The sequence below is a fragment of the Adelges cooleyi genome, unplaced genomic scaffold (assembly GCF_023614345.1).
Source record: "Adelges cooleyi isolate 19-005CV unplaced genomic scaffold, UGA_ACOO_1.1 ACOO_flye_CR_arks_rails_tigmint_CR_PRNA_14, whole genome shotgun sequence".
Classification (NCBI taxonomy): domain Eukaryota; kingdom Metazoa; phylum Arthropoda; class Insecta; order Hemiptera; family Adelgidae; genus Adelges; species Adelges cooleyi.
The window spans coordinates 963,812-986,623 of record NW_026095795.1 but is presented as its reverse complement, the minus strand read 5'-3'; the positions used below and the strand labels follow the sequence as shown (position 1 = coordinate 986,623).

At 30.4% G+C, this 22,812-nt stretch overlaps 3 protein-coding genes across 3 annotated transcripts; 1 reads left to right on the top strand and 2 right to left on the bottom strand.

The window, feature by feature from the left end:
* Positions 1-12,694: 12,694 nt before the first annotated feature.
* Positions 12,695-13,556, bottom strand: LOC126847946 (Golgi-associated plant pathogenesis-related protein 1-like). The gene is made up of 3 exons (XM_050588389.1): positions 13,449-13,556; positions 12,974-13,199; positions 12,695-12,852 (listed from the first exon to the last, which is right to left on the bottom strand). The coding sequence occupies exons 1-3, from the start codon at positions 13,554-13,556 to the stop codon at positions 12,695-12,697; spliced, it is 492 nt and encodes a 163-aa protein (XP_050444346.1).
* Positions 13,557-15,031: 1,475 nt separating this feature from the next.
* LOC126848003 (breast carcinoma-amplified sequence 3 homolog) lies at positions 15,032-20,228 on the bottom strand. Its single transcript, XM_050588498.1, has 13 exons — positions 19,764-20,228; positions 19,537-19,701; positions 18,839-19,057; positions 18,587-18,768; positions 18,263-18,518; positions 17,966-18,180; positions 17,731-17,898; positions 17,223-17,593; positions 16,894-17,120; positions 16,741-16,829; positions 16,537-16,670; positions 15,636-15,773; positions 15,032-15,479 (listed from the first exon to the last, which is right to left on the bottom strand). The coding sequence occupies exons 1-13, from the start codon at positions 19,887-19,889 to the stop codon at positions 15,382-15,384; spliced, it is 2,388 nt and encodes a 795-aa protein (XP_050444455.1). The 5' UTR covers positions 19,890-20,228; the 3' UTR covers positions 15,032-15,381.
* Positions 20,229-20,574: 346 nt separating this feature from the next.
* On the top strand, positions 20,575-22,718 carry LOC126848007 (NADH dehydrogenase [ubiquinone] 1 alpha subcomplex subunit 7-like). Its single transcript, XM_050588509.1, has 3 exons — positions 20,575-20,755; positions 21,625-21,812; positions 22,501-22,718. The coding sequence occupies exons 1-3, from the start codon at positions 20,675-20,677 to the stop codon at positions 22,568-22,570; spliced, it is 339 nt and encodes a 112-aa protein (XP_050444466.1). The 5' UTR covers positions 20,575-20,674; the 3' UTR covers positions 22,571-22,718.
* The last annotated feature ends 94 nt before the right edge of the window (positions 22,719-22,812 follow it).

Here is a 22,812-nt window from a genome sequence, read left to right as displayed (position 1 = left end):
TTTATATGTTATGAATACATATCAGTTCTAACTACTGACAAATCTTCAACATAAAGGTCTTAAAATTACAGCTAAAACCCCAAAAAATTTACCCCCCCCCTCCTTGGGGGTGGGAAATGGGTATAATTTAAATTTAATACAACTGACATGTGTGGGCATACCAAATAAATATTCCTAATAGATTTCAACTCGATCCGACTCTTTTTCTCAAAACTATAGCCAGTAAAAGTTCTATCTTAAAAACTCGTACGATTTTTTTTTGTTTTTTCAAATTTCGACTGTGAAGAAGTAAACTTTTACAACTTTTACCCCACCCCCTCATTGTATACAGATAAAAAAAAAAGCCCACATCAGAGTAAAACCAATACCTTCGCCGCTCTACATTGAAGCTAAAATTGTTCACGCCCAATTTTGCATTTTTCACTTACAACAAATATGGCTGCTACATAAAATGACAAACTATAAATAAATCATAGAAAATTGAGACTTTTAAAATGTATTTATTGTACATCAATTACAATTTATTTCCGCGTGTTGTTGTGTTTTTGCTTAGTATTATATTAAGCAGTTTCATGATTATGCTTAATATGCTGTTTGAAGCCTCTTGTTAAGCCCAAACCAGAGCCATATGATCATAAACATTTGAATTACTGAAACGAAATAAATTTTGTAGTGCTTACAATTGAAATCCTATTAAAGTTGTAGTTTTAAAATGGAGGAAATCTACCGTTTCCGATATGGTAATAATAACTAGTCCAATCGCAACATCCGGACGTGCTTAACATATCGGCATAGGTCAATTCATTGTCCATCATTATGAAACCTAATATCACTTTTATCGGGTCGAATATGTGTTGAAATATCATAAATAAATCAAAGCAAGTGTTAAATGCAAAGTTCGTGCCTATGGTCGTTCCAAATATATCTGCACCCTGTAAAAAAAATACAATGAATAGGCAGTACGACTTCTAGCGAGAATCAAAAGGGTGTTAATTGTATACAGTATTAGGGCCTTTATATAAAGCCTTTGAACGAATGGTTCATAACCGTAGAGTAATATATACTGACAAAAACTGATACAAGAGCAAGCAGGCTTCAGGAAAAGGAAATCATGCACAAGGCAGGTACTAAATATGACCCAGTTTATTGAAAACGGTTTCAAAAAAAAATATATCACTGTAGTCTTCTTTCTTATCGTGTCCGGTCCGGTTTTTTAAGGAAAATATGCGCTAGAAACACTCTATTGCGAAAATTGGTCAGTTCAAAGTGAGGAACCCACCCTGAAACCGTTAGAATCTCTGAACTAGATCTATGGTTCTCGGTGGCTTAATATGCATGTCCGGTGTGGGGTAGATTAACATATACTAAACAAATTGATACTGCGTTAAATGACTGAGCCAACACCAGTAGACAAACTATATCCTCTAGCAGAAATAAGGCCACCACATATACGTAGAAAAATTGCTTTCCAACTAAAATCAAGAAAGAGCTTCCTAAAATGCATGAAGAAATTAGAAGAAAACCCACAGACAGCAAGATTAAAATTATGAGAGGTAGGGAGCGAGCAACAAATCGAAGAGAAGTTACCCTGGGACGTAGCAACAAATAGATGGTCTGGAGAACACTAAATCGCTTACGTACAGGAGTTGGCCAATTTACGAATGACCAATCAAATGTGACGTAAAAGACTTTCAAACCGCAAACAGGGCTATAAAGATGCATGTAACCTCATTCAAAAAAAAAATACAGTTTAATACTATTATAAAGTTTTACAAGAGAGCAAAGTTAAAATTGGTATTAATTCAAACTTTTTACTATTTAACTAGTACAATTTGTTTGTCCTTCGAAAAATGACTGAACGGTGGTAAAATCAATACATTATTGGGACATATAATTTTATTTTATTTATATAAATACGTGACTTAAATTCAAAATTATAATCATTATGAGCATAGTTACTTTAACATAGTAATTTCCACACAAAAAGCATAGGGTTAAGACCACGTTAACAAGGTTTAACCCTAGCATGGTAATCGTATACTCTTTGTTTTTATTCGGGGAAGACTTATATGGAGCTTCTATTATTTTACATGCTTCCTCTTTTTTTTTATCTATTTCACTCTGTATTCCTGTGACATCTAATATTATTTCTTCGCTAGGATTTCTTGGTTTTGTTATTCTTTCGAATTCTTTTTTTACTGCTGCTATTAAAAATTCTTTTTGTTCATAAGCTTTTGTGTAATTACTTTCTATAAAATGACATGTAAAAACAAGTAGGCAGTGAAATTTTGAAGAATTTGAATAGACTTAATTACAACTTACCTTTTTTCATATAGCATGACGACGCCGCCGTCAGGTTAAATATTATGTATATCTAAAAAAAACATTTTAATCGATTTGGTTTAAAATATTGGTTAAGTGTTTCCATTCCAAATAGAAGACTCACAAAGTAGAGTAACACACTGTAGTAAACCCATCTCTGAACCGGTATTCCTAAATGTGAGCTGAGGTTACAACACTCACAAAATGGATAGCACATGGTTATTTATTGAGTAGCAGTTGTTTTAAAATAAATGTCTGACTTAATTAGTACAAAAATACTAAAATGCTAAATTTAACTGTAAAATTCAACACACGTTGCTACCGTGTAAATCGTACAAATTTTTCCTTGTTATGGCCAGCATAACATATCTATACATATATTCAGGTTGTTCAAAAACTTTGGAACCCTTTGATTTTCAGAGCCGCTTTTGATTTTTTGTAAATTTTGACATTTGAATGTTATTAAGTGAAACTTAATGCAAATTTTAAGCCCAAAACTAAAGTTTGACGTTATGTAGTTTGCGCATACGATTGAGTTACCTAAAGACTATAGATATTTGTAAACTACATTATAAAGAATCTCAGAAAAAATTCATCACAGTTAAATTTGGTAATCTTGTTAGTTATAATGGATACCAGAACTTTTAGTAATTATCAACTTAATTTTAGTCGGTAGCTCCGATAGGTGGTTCGTAGAAATTTACGTTGTTTTCTGGTCTCTCATCTAATATCCTGCTTACAAAAAATACTTGATGTTTCTGTAACGGTAAATTTTTCAACAACGTTGGCAATTTATCTTTATTTTAAATAGTTATTTCTTATCATTGAGATTCTGTTCATAAGAACATGGACCAATCATTTGTTACTCAATTACTCTAAATCACACATTGTTACTCAATCTTACTTGCGTTTTGTACTCGGAAATAAAATGACAGCTTGTGTCTCACAAAAATTGAAATATCAGAAGATGAATGTTTTATTTTATTAATAACTATTAAATATAAATAATTTATATATTTCTAAACATTTTATTAGCACTTATTCACTATTGTTATAGCTTATAAGACATATTATGATGTTAAAATAAGGGTGATTATAAAGCCTTTATAATAAAAAAATTAAAATTCAAACTTTTTAATTTAGGAAGTTAATTAGGAACAGCTGAATCTATTTATTTTTATCTCATTATCAGTAATTTCTCATTGTTATTTTTTTAATTTTATTCCCTAATTATTTTATATTTAATATCTGGAAAATTAATAGCATAAACGATTCTAAAATAATAAGACTAATCTTGTAAAAGAAAAACGTTGTTTAATCCTTTCTTGATTAATGATAAAAATTGAAGTATTGATCATACTATTAAACTATTATAACGGGTAAATTTTACTAAGGTAATTTAAAAGTAGCAGTATTAAAAAAAATAGACATGTTTTTTTCTTCGTTTTGCAATTTGAACAAGACCTATTTTCCTTCGAAGCTTTAGTCAATTTTCTAAAATTTACTTCTCTAAGACCAGCACGATTGAAATGAAAAAACTCTTTACACATAACACAATTTTTAGATTAGTTAATAAACGTAAATGGTCAAGAGAAGTTGGAATAGCCAGCACGCTTAGGAGGGACAATGAAAAAATAAAAAAATCAGGTATAGTTTATTTTTCAGGTATTTCAAGGGGTAATCCACATAATAGGTAACAAACATTTATAAAAAATCACGGTATAACTCTAGTCGCATCAAAAAGTAAGAACTTAAAATCTCTGTTAGATAGGATCAAAGATAAAATAAGGGAAGAGGAAAAATCCGGGATTTATAATATATAATGTGAAGAATATGATAAATGCTATGTAGGTCAGAGAAAACGAAATATTGAGGATAGGTTTAAAGAACACATAAGGAACATTAAAAACCAAGAAGTACACAAATCTCCTGTTCTGGAACATTTATTGAATACTAATAATAGTATCAAATCTGCAAAATTACTACAAAATGTAAAAAACCTAATATTAGGAAGGCAATAGAAATGTTGAAAAATAAAAACAATTTGTAAAACTGAGACTTAATCCATTACAAAATATTTTATTAAAATGTATAAAACGTGTTGACAACATTTTCGCCGAAATACGTCGTACATGCGGAAGAGTGTATTATTTTATGGTAAAGGGTTTTTTAATATTCATTTATTGTAAATATAACCATAGGTTTTTTCTAGATAAACTTCATAAACTTCAAAAAGAAAGATATGAACCTAACTTAAGGTAATGTTTTTGGTTTTAAAATACAAAATTTCTTTTTGGCGGTTTTTGGTAAAGTCCATGTTGGCTACAGACTACAGATATTTCAAAGTATATGTAACATTTAATTGTTATAATGCATAATCATCTCTTTTATTTTATATGATAATATGTTATGTTGGCCATAACATGAAAATGAATCTACGATTTACACAGTAGCAACGTGTTGTTGACATTTAACAGTTGAATTTTATATAATTTTATCTATATATTTTATCAAACTCTTATTTTATTATAAAAAAAGCTACTACTTAATAAATAAGATGTGCCTAACCGGTTGTTGTTGCTTAGATTTACTTATAATAGGTAACCTATATAAGCTTTTTCCTTCTTGTAAAGAACACTCACACTGTGGAATGTCGGTTAAAAAGTGGGTCTACTATACCATGCTTATTTTTTTAGTAAGCCTATTATTTTTAATGGAAACACTTTAACAAACGTTGTAACCAATTTGAGTAATTAAAATAAAGGTTTTTAGATTTACATGATATTTGACTTGTTGGAATCATTGCTAATGTTCATGTCTTCGGTAACAGAACCCGACATAAAAGGAATGATTATCTTGCCTATATGCTTAAATGTGTTTAACATCATCTTCACTTCATGCTTCTTGGCAAAGAATTACTATCTTAAAGTAAGTACACTCATAAGAATTACAATTTTTAATTTAACTAAAGTAAGTATAAAAATTAAATTTTAAGTTACTAATACCCTTTTGATTCTCACTTGAAGAGGTATAACATGACTAATCATGTGTAATTTTTTTATAGGGTACAAGTATAACAGGAGCGAACATAGGGACAGATGCAATTCAGTCTTGCCTTATAGCATACATCATATTTCATTACATCTTCATGATAATATATGTAGTGATGGTCAAGGGTCTAATTTTTGAGTTTCACACTTATTGGGGATTGGATCTTTTTATTTTCGGAATCAGTACGTTAACAACTATTTTAAAATGTCTACACGATTACAGTTTTATTAGTAAATAATTCAATATGTTGTGTACTCTCTATACTAGTGTAGTCCTTCTATAACTTAATTTTTTTTGCCCAATTAAGAACTACTGGTTGGATTTATTATAATACTCGATTACAAGCAAATATTTTATTTATATTAGGGTTATCCCTCAAAATGTCAGTTGATGGATTCTATAGTAATTTGTGTCAAAAACATATTTTAATGTCAAGTTCCAGTTATAGATATGTGAATAATTTCTGTTTAGTACTTTGAGGTATTAAGATTTATTTTTTAGAATTACTCAATTTTTATTTTTATTTATAAAAATATAATTTATTACAAAAATAGTTTTTTCATATTTTTGATGTCTTATAAACATCATTATTTTTAGTTCCAACCATGAACTATAGAAAATATTATTTTGACCTTTTATACATATTCTAATGATACAAACCAACAACTTTTTAATTAAAATTATTGATTTTCATATTTGTATTAAAAGTCATTTGGGCATTATGATTAGTATTTCGAAAGCTTTGCAACACGTGGTTTTGTCGTTCAACTCAGTTTAAACATAGCATACTCACGTTTTTAAAAATAATAAAAAAATTGAGAGCGTGCTAAGAAAAAAAAAGTTAAAATACCCGACTCACGATTCTCCTCTATATACCTTTGATCTTCTCAAACCCGTTATGTCTTGCACTAACTTTATGTTTTATAATATTTTAGTTCATAGTTTGCATATGTTAACATGGCTCTATTACGCGTTGAACTATCAACTATCTCAATCCTAACCAATTAGGTTTAAAGGAATCAACCGGATACGAATACGCACGGTTCAACACAAAATTCAATAGTAAACAATGCACATAATGATGCTATGTATAATTTTTAAAAATAAACAAATTTATTCGGTACACATTCGTCAGTGATTATTTTATTGTTTAACTTAATAGTTAAATAGCGTATTGATATACATGCAACATTGTGCGCTGTTATTACATCTCGCTAAAAAGTAATATTTTCAAGTACACCACTTTCGTTAGCTCTATACTATCACTTCAGCAAAATCAAAATCGTTTTTAGCGAGAGTTTGGCGAGAACTTGTTTGCAGTATAATACAGGGTGTATCAAAAAGAATGGTGGGATTTCAAATGGCTGTAGGTTGTGAATTATTGGACCTACGGCGCTCTGGTAGGACTTGAATGAAAGAGGGAGTTGTCTAGTTTCGAATGACTGTCACTAGATGTTTCATAGTGGTAACTGAATTACGCTTCGTGAACTCGATCACTTCTCTTGTGAGGACGTCATCTTGGCAAACTGAACAATGAAGGCTGGCGACACAAACGGGAACGTGGAGAGACATCTAGTGACAGTCATTCAAAACTTGACAACTCCCTCTTTCATTCAAGCCCTACCGGAGGCGCTGTACGCCCAATACTTCACAACCTACAGCCGTTTGAAACCCCGCCATTCTTTTTGATACACCCTGTATATCAACGGTGTTTTCCAATCGACAATATGGGCTCATGCATCTTTTGCCATAAGTCATACGACAAAGGAATGTAATAACACACATACTGAAGAAGAAAACGAAACTTACAGGACATTTGATTAGACATAACACTTTCATTAGAAACATCTTGGAGGGAAGATCCTGAGGAGAAGAAGTAACAAGAACTTTATACTTTCAAGATCTGAAGAAACTCATAGATGTCACATCATGTTCACAACTGAGGACCTTGGCAAATGGCAAAGATTACGTTAAATTTAGCTTTACTAATTTTAACATAAATATGTTCTTGACTAGTACACAACTTATTATTTTTTTTTGCCGATTTTTGTAATGCTTTATATTGACATGGATATGTCCCATGACTGGGGGTCATACAAATTCTAAAAATGTACAAGATAAGAACCTAACTTAAGGCAATGTTTTTGATTTAAAAATACGAAATTTCTTTGTGTCGGTTTTTGGAAAAGTCCATGTTTGCTACAGACTACAGATATTTCAAAGTATATGTAACATTTAACTATTAAATCGCATAATCATCTCTATTACTTTATATGATAACAATATTGAACCGTGAAAATTCGACTAAAAGGGGCGACGTTTCGTTACCACACTTATAGTCGAAAAATAAATTACTAAAGGTGTTTAGTGCTAGAGAGAAAATAAGCGAGGGAGCAAAAGAAGCAACGCGTATGACTGTTTAGCGTGGACTAACCGAACAGGTTTTATTAACAGATAGGTGTACAATATTACAACTAAATGGTGTGGTACAGTGTTACCTGTTACCACCATACAAAATAAAGTAACAATTACATTTAATCATATATTTTATATTGTTACCGTTTCAATATTATCATATTATGCTATGCTGGCCATAACATGAAAATGAATCTACGATTTACACGGTAGCAACGTGTTGTTGCCGTTTGACAGTTTAATTTGATCTATATAGTGAAACTCTTATTTTATTATAGAAACGACTACCGCTTAATAATTAAAATGTGCACCGGTGTTATATGCTTAGATATATTTATATACGCCAACCTATATAATTGTGTTCCTTGTTGTAGAGATGACTCACACTGTGGAATGGCAAATAAAAAATGGGTCTACTATACCATGCTTTTTTTTTGGGTAAGCCTATTATTTTTAATGGAAACCCTTTAACAAACACTGTAACCAAAATACAATCAAGTTTTTTAGATTTACACGTTATTTGACTTAATACAATTGATGTCAGCTTACTCATATTTACAACATAGTAAGTTGAACTTAAGTTCAGCAATTTTCTTCACAATTTTAATATTTATTTTAACATACTATATTACAGATACAACAGAGGAAACGCCGTATACGTATGCCATATGCATAAATATTTGTATCCTCATCTTCTCTCTATGCTTTGTAACAAAAAATTATTTTCTCGAAGTAAGTACACTCATAAGAATTTAAATTTTAAATTTAACTCACGTATGTATAAAAAATTTAATGAAATAATTAGATCCAAAAGGGTATATGTTCATATTTATACAATATTTGGCAATGTGTTAATTATCTGTGTTGATTTTAACATAATACAAAAATGTTTCAAAATACATAATATTGAAGGATAAATGGACTTCAATGGCAGGGAAAAACAAATTTCATATAGCTCTCTTGTAAAACAGTGTAAAATTTACTAATACCCTTTTTAATTGGCCTAATCAAGTGTATTTTTTTTATAGGGTGCAAATATATTAGGAACGAACATAGACACAGGTGTAATTAAGGTTTGCCTTGTAGAATACATAATATTTCAGTACATCTTCGCAGCATTATATCTGGCGACTATCATCATAGTAGTTATTCAAACCGACAAATATTGGAGATCGATCTATGCATTTATTATCGGATTGCGTACGTTAACCACCATTTTAAAATTACTACTTTATAAAAGCAATTTTTTGTATACTCTACGTCAGAGTTGTCCTTATTTTAACTTTTTTTTTTGCCCAACTTGATATCACTTAATTTTTAATTAAAATAATAGGATTTATTATAAAATAATCGATTACACGCAAACATTTTTATTTATAGTCGGGTTTCCCCTCAAAATTTCCTCTTTTATTCTAAAGTAGCAATTTGTAAGTAAGCAATTTTTTTGGTAATTTGTGTTAAAAACATAAATTGTCAATTCCCAGGAATAGGCGTGTGAATAATTTCTATTTAATACTTTAGGCTAATTAAGTTATTTTTTTTTATTTTTCCATTTTTATGAATTATAAAAATAGACATTTCATATTTTTGATGTCCCTTGAACCTCAATATTTTTCGTTTAAACCATGAACTAAACAAAATATTATTTTGATTTTTTATATAGATTCCAATAAAATGATCCGACAAAATTTGTATAGCCATTTGGACTTTATGATTAGTGTTTCCAGCTTAACTTGGCGTACTCACGTTTTTTAAAATAATAAAAAATTGCGAAGTGCTAGGTAACAAAAAAAAATAGTTATAGTAACTATACCCGATTTTATGTATATATAACCCTGTGATTTTCTCAGACCCATTATGTATTGTACTAATTTTGTTTTATAATATTTTAGTTATTTATTTTCAAATGACAGTATGGCTCTTGTTCGCGTATAACCATAAGAAAGCTAAAGCAATTGGCTTATGAAAAGGTCTAATGGAAACCGATACGAAAACACACCGTTCAACACGAAATTCAATAGTAAACAATGCACATAAAGATGGTATACATAACTTTTAAAATTTAAACAAATTTATTCGGTACACATTCGTCAGTCAATATTTTATTATTTAACTATTAATACATGCAACATTGTGCGCTAAACCAGTTATTGCAATAGTGTGATAGATTTACCCGTCACCTCGATGGAAAATAGTTACTTGTTACTTTTCTCTGTAATCTTACACACATATTTCACTATGTAAATTAAATGATCTAATCAAAAGTGTCAATGAAATAAAATTGTCGCAAAATAAACTCATTGCTCTGGTTAATTCCCAGTCCGAAAAATGATCTAAACTCACAACTCGTGTGGACGACCTTATAATTCGCCTCGACAGTGATAATCAGTTGATAACGAGTGTTTGTAGGTACGTGTTACTGACACTGAAACTAATTTAAAATCATTAGATCAAAACAAGGCGGTAAATAACGTTAGTGAAGAAATGATGGATCGACAATCCAGATTAAAAAATGTTTTGCTATTTAATCCACCCGAATCTATTACCAACCCTTCCGACGATAATACATCTGTTCAAGACATTCTTGACCATCTGGGACTCCAAGCTCAACCTACACATATTTCCCGCCCAGGTCTTGTACCAAAGACCTCCAGTAAACCGAGAACAATTAAATTATGTTTTTTTCTAATCAAAGCCGCCTTATCTACTCTATTTTTTCATTTCAAATCAAACTAAAATCCAGTGCCGAATGGAAACACTTGCGATTTTCCTCCAACCGCACAAAAATTCAGCGAGATCATATGTTCAATGTTCGTCGAAGATCGAATGGTGAACCTGATTTAATTATAAAATATTATAATGGTACTCCTATAATATCTAATCCAAAAAACTGACTAACTCTATTTGTTCTTCTTCTTTTAAATGTTACTATCAGAATGTCAGAGGCCTTAATACAAAAATTGATATACGAAAACTCATATACCACGTGTTGATGCATTTATTTTTACTAAAACATGGCCCTACATTATAGATTATCTAATAGATCAACCTCTGTTATATGGAGTCTATAATAATAATGTTAATTCTTCTGAACTCGGATTTCACAATTTCTCTATCTTTAAATGCGACAAATCTCCACTTAACTAGTTCATTTTCTAGGGGTGGTGGTGTTCTAATTTCTACGAGTGGTAAATATGTATCTTCTAAATTAGATATTTTTATTAATTCTTTAGAATAATGTTTTATTCTAGTTAAATTAAATAACTCAAAAAAACTTACAATAGGTTCTGTCTACTTCCCCCCGGGCTCTAATTCAAATTTATATATAGAATATTTCAATGTTGTTAAACATTTTATTTCAACCTATCCTGATATAGATGTATTACTATTTGGTGATTTTAACTTACTAACTCTAAATAAGAATTCATTAGATTTTAATTTTACCTTCTCTGTAAATATTTTTCTTGAAAAATTATGTTTATTAAATCTACTTCAAATAAATTCCATTTCAAATCATAAAAAATACAATGACTGATCTCGTTTTTAACACATTCTTTTTCAGATCATATTAGTTGTCTTTCCGATTCCATAGTTCCTATTGATAATTATCATCCTCCATTAAAATTAACTTATACATTACTCACTAACAATTTACATTTCCCAGTTCCAGAGGCTTCATTTGATTGAAATGGCGATTATAATTCTATTTATTTGTTTCTCGGCTCCGTAGATTGGACAGATATATTTCATTCAAGTAATGATATTGATGTAAATGTTGAACAATTTTACTCTATTCTATTCTTTACCATCAACTCGTACGTTTCAAAAAGAAAAATATTCAGTAACAAATTTCCCAATTGGTTCTCAAACAAATTAAAACTTTTAATTAAAAACAAAAATATTGCACACGCACTCTATAAAAAATCTAACGATCATTATGGTTATTTTTAATTTTTATCACTTCGTACACAATGCAAAAATTAAAGTAAAATCAATTATTCAAATTATATAAATTTCACTCAACACTTCTTAAAATCCAACCCAAATAGATTTTGGTATTTTATAAAAAAATATTAGGTCATCTCCAAGTTTCCCTAACTCTTTTTCATTCATTGGCAATGTAGCCGACAATCCTCAAAGCATAGTTGACTTTTTTAGTCTATATTTTTCCTCTGTAATAATATAATTGCAGTTGGGCCCGACGGCTTATCCTCGACTTTTTTGTATAGCTGTAGATCTCTCGCCCAATTCAATATCTTTTTATTTTTTCACTAAATAATGGTTATTTTTCCACATTATGGAAATTTACATTTATTAACCCTGCCTTTAAAAAGATAATAAGAACTTAATTACCAACTATCGCCCTACATCAAAAATATCTATTATTCTAAAATTGTTTTCCAAAATCACTTCGACACAATTAAAAGAGTTTTTAAGATCCCTTGGCGAGAATTTATTAGCAGTATAATATAACAACGGTGTTACCCAAATAGTTACCCGGCTGCGCCAAAAAGAAGTGTGATACGCTGTATGTTTGTTCATTCCCTTTTTCCGCTTTTAACTACTGTACCGATTTTGATGAAATGAAAACCAAATTATTCTGGTGTAAAAATGCTGTTAAAGCTGACAACCATAAGTATTACTCTTGCGTGACGTCTCTAGCTTTGATTATATAATTTTATTACGGGTTTTCAGTTGGTTTAAAACTCCTTCTATGCGTTGTCTGAAGGTCTATAGTGTGAGCACTAATTATCTAGTTATTTGTACACAACGCTATCCATACAAATTATGTTGTTCTTATATATTAAGACATTCGGCCCTGGAACATTTGAGTTCTTGCTTCAGTAATAAGGACATACAACTATTTATTAACTATTTGATAAACTAATTAGCTTAAATATGTCTGTTATTTTTCAGATGAATTGTTGATATTCTCTGCAAACTGTCCTAAAACATTTCCTGCTGGGTTATAATTGCACACAAAATACACAACTCCTTTTTCACTCTTAGCTGCTCCTGTTCCTAATTCTTTACTGGCTTTCCAAATTGTCTGAGTGAAATGATCTAGATAAATACAATTACGGATTAAAATATTTAGGCAGGTAGATTGTGCGGTAGCATCACCAAATATTTTTATGTGAATTTTAGGTTAAACAAGTGAACATGAATATTTGTATTTACTTACGAGATTTGTTAGCATCGCCCATATCTTTTTCTTTCCAGTCAAACTTAAAATATTTTATTTCATCGTACCAACTATCAACCGCTGTTTGACTGAGGTCTTGTAAAGTATCGCTGCCTTCTGAATTAAAATAACAGAATATATTTTCGCCATATGAGCTGTTGGGTCTGTGATAACATTTGTCTTCCTTGGCCAAATGGTTGGCCCACTCTTGACTAATGGCGTTAAGCTGTGGCCAATGGAAAATAAATTATTTAAATATCAAAAAAGTTCCGAATGGATTTTTATCATTTTCTTTAGAATATCATAACATAATTCAGTGAATTTTATGAATTTTGTAGGCACTGAATTTGTTGTAAGTCCTTGTGTGTATTTTATAGAAATTGTAAATAACGACCTAAATTTATCGTTAATTATGTTAAAAATAAATACAAAATTTTCGTCATGGTTTTAAGCAGCTTTACATGTCTATAGGTACCTTATCGCTGATTTGTAATGGCGGTACTTGGTGTTTTTTCCTATAAAAGTTGTGCCTGGTCAAAGAGACATTTATACATTTCTTTATTTCATCGTCCTGCGATGTCATGCTAATATTGAGTTAATTTTTTGTGTTCGTTGTTGAAAGCCTTTTTTATAATTTTGTTACTTAAATGTATGCTCAATTAGTTTACTTGTAAAATAGTATAAATGTCACGAGCAACGACATTCAAGCCAACTATTAAACCTAAGAATATAATCTATAGAAATAGTATAAGTTTAATGAAAAAATTATTTGTAAAGTTTTTGGTGTTCTGATAAAGTTGTAGCCTAACTAGCAGCACCTCTGATAAACAATTAGTTATAATGTTATTGGTGTTAGGTTAGGTTACTAAATTATTTTCAAAACGATTAGGTTAGGTTACCATTGTAGTTTTTCGTATAGTAACTACCATGCAGGTGAATTTTCCTAGTCAAGACTTGAAGAGTAGTATATTGTGTATTTCTGAACTTAACGTTTTTGTGTAAATTGACTGTGTCACCTCTCTTGGCCATTCAAAATGAACAACGAGTTGTTAAGGTTATGCTTTGGAAGGTTTTTCGTGCAAGAAAGTGTTATTTAATGTTTTATTTTTTACACATTTTATAGTAGCATTGCTTATTAGACATTTGGATAATATTTAACAAAAGAATGGAGTGTGCTCAACAGATTATTTGTTATTAGTGTAATAAATGCAACAAAAAAAAATGTACAAATTGTAATTTTTTTTTTTTTTATTTAGTTTCCTTCACTAAGTTTAGAGAACAATCGTTAGTTCCACGTGACTCGAGTTTATGTGAAAATTAGTAGCCCCCCCTCCCCCAAAAAAAAAAACGTTCACTGGATTCTCAACAAACAACACTAGAAATTCAACTAGAAAAAAAACGTTACTTAAAACTTTTCGTTGTGTCCTTACGTCGTTTTTAATGTTTTCACCGTGTAAATTCAATAATCATCCTTGTCGTTGAAATGTTTATTCCAATCACCGCTCCATGTCCGGCGTTCGAATGATTGGGTGCTGAACAAAACAATCGAAGGGCCACCGTCGTCGTCGGCTAATGCGTCGAGGTCCTCGTTGACAGATAGTACAGTTGGCACACTAACACTGTCTTCCGTGTCGCTATTTTCTCCAACAACGACCACAGCGGATCGGTCAAACGACGTATACAAGCAATGTAAATAAATGGCTACCATGAACATGACATAACAGTAGCCGTACTGTACGACAAAATCGATTGGCGACTTCAAACGAGGCGCCTCGTCTGTTTTCGTAGCAGCATTTGGCTATAAATGAAATATCGCGATAGCTTACCAACAACACACACACACACACACATGACGTGTGAACCTTTGTAATATTTAGCTCGGCATATTATTATTATTATTATTGTAGGTAAATCCCAAGACAATACTCACCGAACCGCCGCAGCCAACCTGATTTTGCGCGGCACACGCCCAATGGTATTCAAACGATACTTTACAAATAATCGAGCACATACAAACCACGACGATAACCAAATGACAACAAGTTTTACAAAGCTTAATAAAATGCATACTAATTGATCGTTTATATTACACCGTTAAATCTAACAACAATTAAACAGAGTCAATGAATAAATATAGATTTTATAAATATTCTAAAACTAATGGATTCGGTTAGAATAAACACGACGACGTACTGTTGTATCCACTTGATGTTTGGTATCTATTTACATGCAATTTTTAAATAATAATAACAAAAAAAAAAAAAAAAAATTTACATTCAAATTTCACTTGGAACAATTAAATCGAAATTGTGCACAACAATGGTTTCTTTTGCGATAATTATAATAAATATAATATTATTGACTAACAATATAAATTACCTAATACAATTTTGATTAAACACCTACGTTTACTTATTTTTTCTTTTTTTCGCTTTTTTACACCGTTTGGTCGTAACAGTTTGTATGGTATACGGGCTTTCGTCGGCCATCTCCGTTTCTGAAAGGTCTGAAAGAAAAACCCAATTACTTTATACTGAAATGTTAGTTGTTTCAAAGGTTTAATCATGTTATTGATACGAGCGTAAACGATATGAACCATTCGTTTCTATTTTTTTTTTTTTTTTTATAATTATTATTAATTAATTGATCATACTGTTATTACCAGTTTTTTCGATTTGAAGGTTATCGTTCATGGCTTCTGCCAAGTCTTCGAGTATCTTGCTATCGCCTTGATCTGACGATACATCTGATGAGTCTCCTTGGTTGATGTCTAGAAACTTTGGCGAATAATCGAAACTACCTGAAAACAAAATAAATGTAATACAAATTAATAACGCGTCCAATTTTGTTTGACTGATAAATTTACATAACTACTATAATATACAACATTTATTTATTTTAGCTTAATTGAAAAAAAAGACATTTTACCAAACGGTAGTAATAAATTTAGCAGTGTTGGAAAGAAACTAATTCAAAAAGTAACGACGCTTGGAACTGCTTTCTTTTATAATGAGACAACGTGCAACAGGAAATTACATAATTTTAAAAGTGAACAAAAATTATGGATATTTTTTGTATCTACCTATTGGAAATAAATTATACTCAATTAATGTATTTTTAATTTTAATAATTTAGTCTATTTAGCGGTTATATATAAATTAATGTGTATCTTTTAAATTAGTAACAACAAATTTTTGTATGTTTTCAAACAATATCTCAGCAAAAAATTACATTAGTTATTTATTTTTTAAATATTACTTAAGACTAGCAAGTCCTTACGGGGAAATTCAATTAATGTACTACAAAACAATAAATAAAATCTATAAATCTAAAACTTTTTACCCATTTGTTTTTAATCTAGTAAAATACACATATTTAGCTTATTAGTGATTAGCGAATGAATAAATATTGTCGCTTAAGCATAATATTTTAAACAATATCCTATTGGCCTTTTTAGCAGTAAAGTAGGTTCAATAGACTCATGTCACTTTTGAAAATGTTAAAACATGATGAAAAAGTAATATCAAATATAATCATAACAATTGTTTAATGTTTATACTTACTATTTGAGCCACATTCAATAAATACTGGAGTGCTTTGCCTGTAATTACTACCCGTTTGGGGAACACTGACTGGGTTTGATTTTAATAGCCGAGGACCATTTTCGTTATCATTTAACTGAGTATCAGATTCAGACCTTTGAAAGAATAAAATTGTCATTATGCATAAACTCACAATTAATTTTTGAGCGTTGTATTAAGCGTTACCTTATTATTGTAGAATTACAAGTTTTAAACACAAATTGTGGTCCCATCCAAAGACGGCGATGTGGACCAGCATGCGTGCTGATTTCAACCTGTAATACAAAATAACACACGTTAACAAAATATGTAATTTGTTATGACAAATTTTATCATTACTTGAGACAACCAACGTTCGTCTATATTTTCCAAAGATTTTTTTTCAGTACTATTTGTCATATTCGAAACCGGAAAATGCACAAACAGATCCAATAGCGGGTTGCCCCTATTTAGCGGAGGGTTGACTGTTGATGCGTGAAGAGGAGGTTTGTATAAGTTCCATTCAGTTTTCGGATCAATATTTAATTCAATCATTGCGTCATCGAATAATTTTTCTTTGGATATAGCTAAAATATGTTATCAACAAGACAATTGTCAATAATGGTGTTAAGCAAACTAATTGGATATTTTAATTAGGGCACTATACAAAAGTGAATTATTTTACTTACAGTTTGAATGTACTGGGAACATATCGTATTGAGTTAAGATACCATTACTCGTCATGATATATAAAGAATCGGCAACGTTTTTCTTGGGATTATACGACACTTTTGACAGATCTCTAATCATAATCGTATCTAGAACTCGGCCATGACCGAAACAAGTGGACAGTCGTATACTAGTAGATATACCAACTTCGTCTGGCGTTATTTTATTATGCTGCGATCGTATTTGACACAATGAATGTACAACTATTGGATGTGGAACTGGAATTACACACGGATTAGAATATGGTAAAATAATTTGAGACCCTTGAAATGACTCTGTCATCACTGGACTATTTCTGCCATCCGATATTAATCCTGCACTGCGGTGAAATCTAGTGCAAAAATAATCATATTAATTACAATGTTTAGTTAAATTATTACCACATGGAAACTAAAGTATTAAGCTTTAGTTAATAACTAAAGTTAACACTTTAATAAGTTAATATAATTATTCATATTTTTTATTTACCTGGATAATTTATTTACAATATGTGGAGTTGAGTGAGTTCGCAGGCCAATGGGTCCTCCGTAGGGTGTGATTGGAAATAAATGAGTTGTCCCTCTCAATGAACTTACAGCTACCCATCTTGAATCGCTCGAGAACTGTATGTCTTGAATTTTGGCAGTTGTATCACCCCTACAGTAATAAAAATTGATTAAAAAAGAAAACTGTCTTAAGTAAATAAATAAAAAGAAAACTATACCGGTGTAATGTATATAAATGGTGTACTGATGCAAATGATGAACCCAACACGTTTGGATGTATTTTGAACACGTTAAACCTATGGCCATTCTTATCGGCAGTGATCAACATCAATCCCGACTGATCGAAATTTAGTGCTACAATAGCTTCACAATGAGCAGCAAAATGAGCCACGATGTCAGGCCCATGGGAAGTGGTTTCTTTTAATACTTTATTCTAAAATAAATAATAATAAAAATAAATTAAAAAAAAAAAAAAAGAGTTAATATGGGAACACAACAATTGTGTATGTACATACTTTAATGTCAACAATTGTGATTATGCCCGGATTCATTTGATTGGCATCATTTATGACTGACATATTATGTGTCGAATTTGAATTATGAACCCCAGTTATGCTATTAGCCACAGATCCACTCAAGTCACGCAAACTTTGACTTAATGTTTTCGCTGCATGTAGAACCGTAGCCGTATATGAATGTCCGTTTTCGCCTTCGTAACCTCCGATGGATCGACTCCACGAAACCAACTTCTGATCTGCATAAGCCAACCATCTGTGGGGTAGTATACAGATTGGTTAGATGAATTCTAATAATGTTGTTTTTTATTTCAAATAAAATACCTGGTTCCTAGCGCTATAGGATTTTGTTTAATACCAGGACTCGGATAACATGTAGTGATCGTCGTTATGTCTTCAACTGTTAATGCGTCAAATACAGCAATTCTTTCCAGGAATACAACTGCTACAGCAAATCGATTCACAATTATGTCTACTACAGGGTTTTTAAATTTGATTGTTTTCACCTAAACAAATAATAATCGAGATAAAGTGGGCACTATCCTGTAATACAAATGATTTAAACGTTTCACATACCACATCTCCGCAAGTCAACGATATAAAACTAACGGAACAAAATTGTGGTCCAGCACCTGAGCTATCGCATAAAGCAATCAAAGGTCGTTTATGAGCAAACGGATCTTGTCGGAACTTTAAATCTGGATGATGGGAAGGCATAAATCTTAAGACTCTAACGATACCCTGGGACCATGATAAAACTTCATAAGCTTCACCGTTGGCACCAATATACCATACCTATAACATAATATGCATTGTAATAAAAATATTAAACAAAATTATTAAGTTCTGTATTTGAAAATTCAATTAATTATTTCTTTTTTTTTCATTTACAGAAACCTATGTACATAGCAGTCATAGGTTATACAAGTTTAAATAAGTACACAATTAGAGTATATACGGCTACCTAACCTAACCTACCCTAAATAGCGTATATTAAAGATAATATTATGATAACCCTACTTATTGTCTACAGCAAAAATTTAAATCAAACAGATTCTCAAATATATATTAATTAGTCTATTTACAATTTTAAATAAATAAAATAAAAAAGTTCCAAATAATCTATAAGCATTTATATTTTATCTTCTGCAACTGGCCACTGACCAATATTTTTTTTAACGATACTTTTTTGTTTTTTAGTTTTTACATAATATTGCTAAAATATTATTAATAATTAAATTATGTTCTCAATACACTATATTATGGTTATTTACCTGGACACCAAATCCATAACCCAAGACAAGAAGTATAGGCGAGACGCCAGACATGAGCGTCTCATCGTTTTCATAGTTGAAGGCAAATTCATTGGGATCTAAAGTCTCGAATTGTGTCCAAAGTATTTTTTCTCTGTTATCGACATTGACCACGGTAGAATAACCCTGAAAGTGGAAATTTACATAAATACACATCACCCATATGAAAGAGATGCATTTATACTCACATGAGGAACTACGTCTTGAATGAAGCCGGTGACACTGTTAATGATCGATCGGTCAACGATGGGTCCTGGCAAAACGGTTTTTCCAATAACATGTTTGGACGCTTTACAAGGAGAATCGGCAGACATTGTACAATTATTCAAACGCCCGATTTAATGTAGGTAACTTTATGAGTGTCCAATACAGGGCAATGGCATTTTTTTTTTTTTTTTGATTTGTCAACAAAAAATTTTTTGAATTTAGTCGACACGATAGCTGTTATAATATAACGCGCATCATAAATCGGAATAAGGGGTCATTTTTAAGACTTCGGCAAAATAAATGTGAAAAAAATACCATTGTCGTTGTTTTGACTAAACATAGTAGCAAAACAATAACAACAATCTACACAGACAACTACTGCAGTAGAATTTATGTTATACTTGACATTTTAATATTATAGTATAATGTAATTCTACTACGACGTTTATATTATATTATCAATGTTATTGTTGTTGTTATCAAGGACGTCAGCTGTTCCTTTACAGCATTTCATAATTATTGACAATATTGTCTTATTGAAGACGTGATATTATATAATATGAATAATAAAATAAACGTTGCTACTTGCTTTGTATTAAATAGCTGCATAAGGCATACCATAATTGTTTAATGGTTAGTTGTCCAATTAAAAATTATTACTGAGCAGCTGTTATTATATAATACACTAGAACGGTAGGTATAAACCTTGGCAACAGCTGCTGGTAATCTGATTATAATATTTTTCAATAGAATATATTTTAATTGATAACAGCAGCTGCATATTTGATAAATCCGATAAGAAATTAATTTAAAAGAAATTCTCTAGGTAGATTTTCAAACTCTTTTTTTTTTTTTTGTTAATTGGCAGTAAACTTATTTAAAATACTGAAAAATGGCAAATTGGGTCTATAAAATTCCTTCACAGTTTCAACCATCCGGTTTCATATCGGCTCTGAGAACGTTCTTAGGCGGAGTAAGTGACTAAATAAAATATAAATATTGTAACTAATCACTTTTATCTTGACATTGGAAACGGTCGTATCAACGACTGCATCGTTATCCGAATTATACATATTTGATTTAAAAAAAAAAAAGTACTAAAAACACAACACTCTTAAAATTATTAACTAACCCAAACTAAAAAGTAAATATAAAATAAACGCAAATATGTTGAATGTTTGTTATATTGATTTGAGTATAATTCCATGTGAGCTTCCATCTTTATTTACTAATATATTCAAAAATAATATAGTTGGATTATTACCATCAAAGTACCCGTCTGTTCACCATTTGAAGATGTTATTACAGATTATTTTCCCTATAAATTCCGACTCGTGATCAGTTATCATTCTACACATTTTGGACTGATAACTGTAAAAAACTACGTACATCAACCGTTAGCATTATTTTGTTATACATGCGGATCTAATTATATAATAAGGTCGGAGGCGGATTTATCATTTTTATGGCTATAGGCACTTGTTATATGTGTTGCTTCACTTATAACAACCCACCTTGCTTGGTGGGATTGGATAGGTTTAGTCCCCAACTTAAAATAACACCTATAATTTATGAATAAATTGAATCAACAGTCAATAGATTTCTAAAAAAATATTTTTATTATATTATTAATTACGATATATGGATAACAACAGCAACAAATTAATATAGACAGACAACCAACGCTAATCATATCCACTCTAATACTAAAAATACAGTTTTAAACACATTATTAACAATGCTCATATATCTACAGATACGCATTAATGTGTTTATTTGAAAGTGATTTTATACAATAATATTATTAAGTAATATTTAAAATGTATATTAACATATTTGTAGCGTAAATTCAAACCCAATGTGAGAATGGCCAATGAAGTGTCTGCTGCTACTCAACCACCTCCAAACGTTCCGGGCGGACCCCATCATAAAGTAAACAACAATTATTATTGTGTTCGGGACGCACGCCATGAAGTAACTCCGCCAATAGTTGTTGTGGAGCAATCTACTCAATATATTGAAAATGCAAAGTAACTATAGAATAATATTTTTAAAAATACTGAATGTATTGTGTTCAATAATTCACACTGCATTAAGAATAGTGACACAACTCAAAAATCTCTAATTTCAGTAATCAACGTTTTAAAGTTATAAATGTATCCTATAAATTGAATTTACTTTTGATTTGTGTTCGAAAATAGTAAAGACCTCAAACAAGAATAATGACATATTGTAGGTTTTAGACCAGTTTAAGTGAAGTTACAAAATGTTGAGTTATGTCACTATTTTTAAAGCAGTGACTATTATTATGACTGATTGGACTATATAAAATATTTTGGAATGATTTACAAAATGGTTCCTACTAAAAAGTGCTAAAGCTTATTTTTTTTTCAAAATTCCTTTTTTACAAAATTATTATTATATTGTTTTCAAACTAATATATATATATATACATTTTAGTAAAAGAAAGAACACTTGTCTCCATAACAAGCTTCACTTACAGAGACAATCATTATAGTATATTGTTTATATTATATTTTGCATAGTATAATGTAATATTAGTATATTGATCTTATAAAATTAAAATATAATAAATCTATCCATCTATCTTAACTGTATTTTACAAAAGAAAAATATATATACAGTATATTCTTGATATAACATACCGTGTATATAACTTATGATGTAAGTTTATGACATATTGTTAATTTTTTTTAGGATACCAGCTGGAGAATCCGTCAAAACGACTCAACTGCCTCTCCCGGGAAAAGTATACCACTGGGATTGAACATGACGTTTTAGTTCAATTAACGTACATAATTAAAAGTGTTTTCAATTTGTTTTGATCTTGTAAAGATGTAGAAGTATAGATATGTTTAATGTGATGAATTACCTACTCACTAATAAAATGTGTATACAATTATTGTAATGTACAATGTGTTTTAACTAATTGCCTTTTAAAACACATCGTTGTAAAAAAAAAAAAACCAATATCTTCTCATCTACACATTGCAGTTAAAAAAATGCTCA